The 4,562-nt window shown below is 43.2% G+C and overlaps 1 protein-coding gene across 2 annotated transcripts; it reads left to right on the top strand.

Annotated features, from left to right (window-relative positions):
• Positions 1-200: 200 nt before the first annotated feature.
• LOC147613838 (F-box/kelch-repeat protein At5g15710-like) lies at positions 201-2,885 on the top strand. Of its 2 annotated transcripts, none has more exons than XM_086781806.1 (2): positions 201-393; positions 1,964-2,885. In XM_086781806.1, the coding sequence occupies exons 1-2, from the start codon at positions 314-316 to the stop codon at positions 2,667-2,669; spliced, it is 786 nt and encodes a 261-aa protein (XP_086637932.1). In that variant the 5' UTR covers positions 201-313; the 3' UTR covers positions 2,670-2,885. The 2 variants fall into 2 exon arrangements, with proteins under 2 accessions (XP_086637932.1, XP_086637931.1); XM_086781805.1 differs by having other exon boundaries at positions 206-393; positions 523-2,885.
• Positions 2,886-4,562: the final 1,677 nt, after the last annotated feature.

The raw sequence follows: 4,562 nt of genomic DNA, 5'->3' as shown, positions 1-4,562 counted from the left end.
TGATCAGTTTGTGATTAAGTTTAGTGAAGAAGTTAATTGACAACATGTTGAACATGGGTTAACTATCACATCATTAAATAATTAACAACTTAATTAACACCGGTTAACTATTCCATAATTAAATGATTAGCAACATAATCAACATGGGTTAAGTTTAATCCATGTGGTATCAAGGGGTGTCATATTCTCCTTGTCATCTTCTTCCTGGGTTATTTATTATCTTCGGCTTTGGAAGTGGGCGATTTATGCATTCTCTGGGCGCTGCTAACTACCGCTCTGCTTCTCAAAAAAAAAAAAAATCCCCCATATTTCAATGATAGTTCTGCTATATTTCTATTATGCATCCGGCTTTGCGCTCATTTCAAGATCAGCAGAAATCTTGGCAACCACAAGGTGCGTTGATTTCCATCTGCAAACTCCGATTTGGTTAGGTTAATTGGAAAGATTTGTAAGGTTAAAACTATAGGTTATCTCAGTTTTTTTTTAAATATAATTGATTTCCTTACTTATCTGGATAATCAGAGTCCCCACCTTGATGCAAGGCTTATGAGTAGGTTAAAGATCTTTGTGTTCAGAAGTCAAGATTAGATGCATCTGTCAGATACGAAGTTCTGGTGTAAATCTACAGAGATATGGGAGTTGCCGCTCCAATCCTGGCATTAAAGAGTTTTTTAAGGACCAGAAAATGCAGGCTTTCAGCTGATTGAAGGGCACACAAGGTTCTAGTATCATCTAATGCTATGGGGTTTTGGGATGGGATCAGTTGTAGATAGCTTACCAGACTCGCCTGAGAGGCTAGGTTTTTTTCCCCCTGTCAGCGCCAATTACCTTGCTCGAAGATTAGGGTTTTTCTGAGAGCAGGTAAATACAACACAGAAAGTTTCTCAGACTGGAGACCAAGCAGTTATTGGGATCATCTCAGATCACCTTGATGCCAGTTTAGTTGTGGATGGGTCGCTACAATATAGATAGTTCATGAGGCTAGTCTAAGGAGGGATTCGTTTCATTGGCGCCAAACTCCTAGGTGCCGGGTCGGTTGCGGATGGCTTAAGCTTGAGCTTGGAGTCAAGTGATGTGGATTCAGGAAGGACTTTGCCTTAAGCTTGGACACAAAAGTCTAGCTTGAGGGATCCCTTAGGAGCTGAGGTATCGATGCACAGTTTCATGAGAAAAAGTGATCAGTTCAAGAGCGGATAGAAAAGATGGTGTGGGCTCATGAATGAAGAGCTTCAGCTTAAGATTGGATACATTATACATGTGGGTTTTGGAGTGAAAGCTTGGATACAGAAGATATTCTTGCAAATGACAGGTTCGAATTTCTTCTCGGTCTCAGTAAAAGCTTTGGAGACTAGTTCATAAACAAAAGCAAACAGAACACTAAAGTTTCCAGGGGTTGGCATATTGGCTTGCTCTTTATGGAGGTGTTTGAAGAAGAATCTCCTCTTGCAATGGAAGGATTGGAAAGGCAGATTGTGGTGGGATGTGATTCTGCTGCCACACAGCAAAAAGTTTTCAGGCGCTTGAAAACCAAACCACGTGGCTTCGAGGAAGAAGCAGTGGTTTCTCCAGGCTGCACCTCCCCTAAAGAAGTTGCCCTTGAAGGCTCAGTATGGGGGGATTTGCCTGAAGAACTAGTTGACAGAATTCTTGCTTGGTTGGCCCCAGTTTGTCTCTTCAGGTTGCGAGGAGTGTGCAGAAGATGGCATTCTATTGTGAATGAACATGGGTTCCTCAAACTCCTCTCTCAGCTCCCATCCCATGGCCCTTGCTTCCTGATGACGCAAAAAAACGGTGAAACATGGCAGAGTGCTGTGTATAGCCATCCCATGAGTGCTTGGCATTCCCTCCCCTTGGCATTTATTCCAAAAAAGGCTCATTCTCTAATTGCTAGTGCAGGAGGATTACTGTGTTTTACAGGGCTGGAGGGTCGTCATGACGAACTGTTTGTGTGCAACCCTTTCAGGAAAGAGTGCAAGCGCCTGCCGGATATGCATTACACCAGGCAGCTTGGGTTCGTAAACATGTTCATGGATAAGAAAGCCAGATGCTACAGGATCATAACTGCTGGCGATTGTAGCTATTCGGGCAGCAACAGAGTAATGCCTACAGAAGTCTACGACTCAAAGTCTGACACCTGGGCTGTTTATGAGAGCATGCCGGTTGGAAACCTTCATTCTTTGAAGTCAGCGTTTTGCAATGGCAGGCTTTACTGTCTCACTCTATCACCTTGTGGGTTGGTTGCATTTGATACAGATAGAGGACTGTGGGAATCAATACCTGTGAGAATGCCACGCTCCCTCTTAGATGCATTTTTGGTGGCCGGGGAGCGTGGCCGCCTTCTGCTTGTCGGCAGAGTAGGATTGTACAGTGTTCACCAAAGCATGCGGATCTGGGAGCTTGATCTACGACACATGGATTGGGTGGAGATAGGAAGAATGCCTCACATGATGTTCAAGGCATTATTGAAGTCATCTGCAGAAAGCTTTCATTGCTTTGGGCATGGTAATTTTATTTGCTTTTCTGCACAGAAGCAACAGAGATGGCTAATATACGACTTATCCAAGAAAATTTGGCATTGGTTTGGTGGGTGCCCACTGCTTTCAGGTTCCTCTTGCAAAAGGATCAGGGGGTTTTTCTTTGAACCCAGGTTAGATGCAATTGTACCGTAGCTTTGATGGCCAATTTTCTGTACTGACATATTGTAAACAGAGCAAATATACTGGATCTATTGTGCCAGTTGTGTTAGTTTGATTTCTCTTAGGCCCTGTGACAAGCATGTCATGTTGAGTCATTAATCTGCATGACTATACCCATGATGCAAGTGTCTTTGTAAGCAACCATGGATAATACAATCATGATTGGCATATGTGTGAACTTTCTAGAAACTCCTTTCCTTGGAGCTGCTTTGTTGCACTTTTGGACTTCACATCTATTAGTGGGATGGGTTGGGAGACCCAGAGGAGACCTCGCCTTCATCAAGAAGCCACCGCAGTAGGGTTAATGTCAAGCAGGCATATGCTCTTTTCCTCAGGATTGTTAGCTGGGAAGACCACTTGCAGGGGAGTCCCCACCCCTCAACAAATGGAGGCCTTCACTCGGGGTGCCCAACAAATTCACCTCCCAGCAAGATTTTGCTTTGGGAAACATGGCAAAAGCACATGCTTTGCGTTCATGCTTCAAGGTGTGTTTCCATCCCACACAGGGAGGACAGGTCCCCTGCAAAAAGAGGTTGACCATCATAACTTTTAAGGCCCTGGACATGCCACCTTTGAATGTATCTCTTATTCTTCTCCCTTGGAGTATCTAGAGCTCTTCAATTTAGTTCTGTGCCACAGGAGGGGGGATGAGGACTGATTGGAACTACCAGGTCAGGTAGTCCTTTTCTTAAGCTTTATTCTCGCCCATGGGGTTTGTCAAATGAAGTATCAAGGGCTTGTGCAGGTGCAATAACGACCACGTGAGCTGGATCACCAGGGATGAGCTCCAACCTCCTGCTGTTCTGGTTGGACTGTTATTTTTGTGTAACAGGATCATATGATGGATGATGCCTCATGTGAAAAACTAACTAGGGTTTTTGGGCCTCCTCTTTCCATCTACATGCTGCCAAGACCAGTTTGAAGCCTCCCCATTGCCTCTATACGCTGTTTTGCCTATTTTCACGTGAGAAAACCTTGATTTTCAGAAACCCTAATTGCTCTACAAGCTCCCCAGGTGTCTTGGAAGCCATTTTGGGCAATTTCATCATGTAAAATGTTCCCCGTGATGCCTTTTTGTTGTAATTTCAGACTTTAAGTGCATATCCATGACTAAAAAATTCTTTCAAATCATATCCATGGCTTGGATGAATGGTGTTAGGATCATGCAAATGATAGGAAGGAACACACACAGCATGAGTGTAAAATGCTTTCAAATCATATCCACGGCTTGGGTGGATGGGGTTGGGATCATGCAAATGAAAATGTCATGCACAAAGAATATCCAGGGCTTGGGTGGATGGGGAAAGGAACACACAAAGCATGGCCCTCCCGTTCGTGAAAGGTTTTTATGACCCCTTTATTTCCCTCTCTTTTTGAAACTATTTTTTTGTCCTCTAATGCCCCTTAAGCATTTCTCTTGCTTTTCTTCAAAGATTTCCCAAATGTGGTTTTCACGACCCTTGTTGCCCCCTTCAAGCATAGCTCCAATTCCATTTTCAAGTGTTCACAAGCCAGATATGTATGCCTTCATCAAAACCAATATACAAGGTCAAATCCACGACAATGAGGATGGGAGATCAAGCAATGGAAACCTATGTCACCTGAGGGAAGAGCAAGTTTAAATAGAAGTATTGTGGATGCATGGACACAACACTAGGGCCCTAGTTAAGGGAGTGTGCAAAAGTCAAATTGAGTATGCTAGGGAGGCACAAAAAGGCCAAACATAATTCATTTTTGGGGTCAAGAGAATAATAATAATGTTGGATATTGATTAGATTGTCAAAGCTATCTCCAACATTATTATTATGCTCTCTTGACCCCAAAAATGAATTGATAATAATAATGTTGGAGATTTGATTAGATTCT

The sequence above is a fragment of the Cibotium barometz genome, chromosome 43 (assembly GCF_041138505.1).
Source record: "Cibotium barometz isolate CiBa-2024 chromosome 43, ASM4113850v1, whole genome shotgun sequence".
Classification (NCBI taxonomy): domain Eukaryota; kingdom Viridiplantae; phylum Streptophyta; class Polypodiopsida; order Cyatheales; family Cibotiaceae; genus Cibotium; species Cibotium barometz.
The sequence above is the reverse complement of the archived record's forward strand: the minus strand, read 5'-3'. Positions and strand labels throughout refer to the sequence as shown.

What these genes read in the sequence shown, in the direction of transcription:
- LOC147613838 (XM_086781805.1), top strand. Translation starts at nt 1,416, where the DNA reads ATGGAGGTGTTTGAAGAAGAATCTCCTCTTGCAATGGAAGGATTGGAA.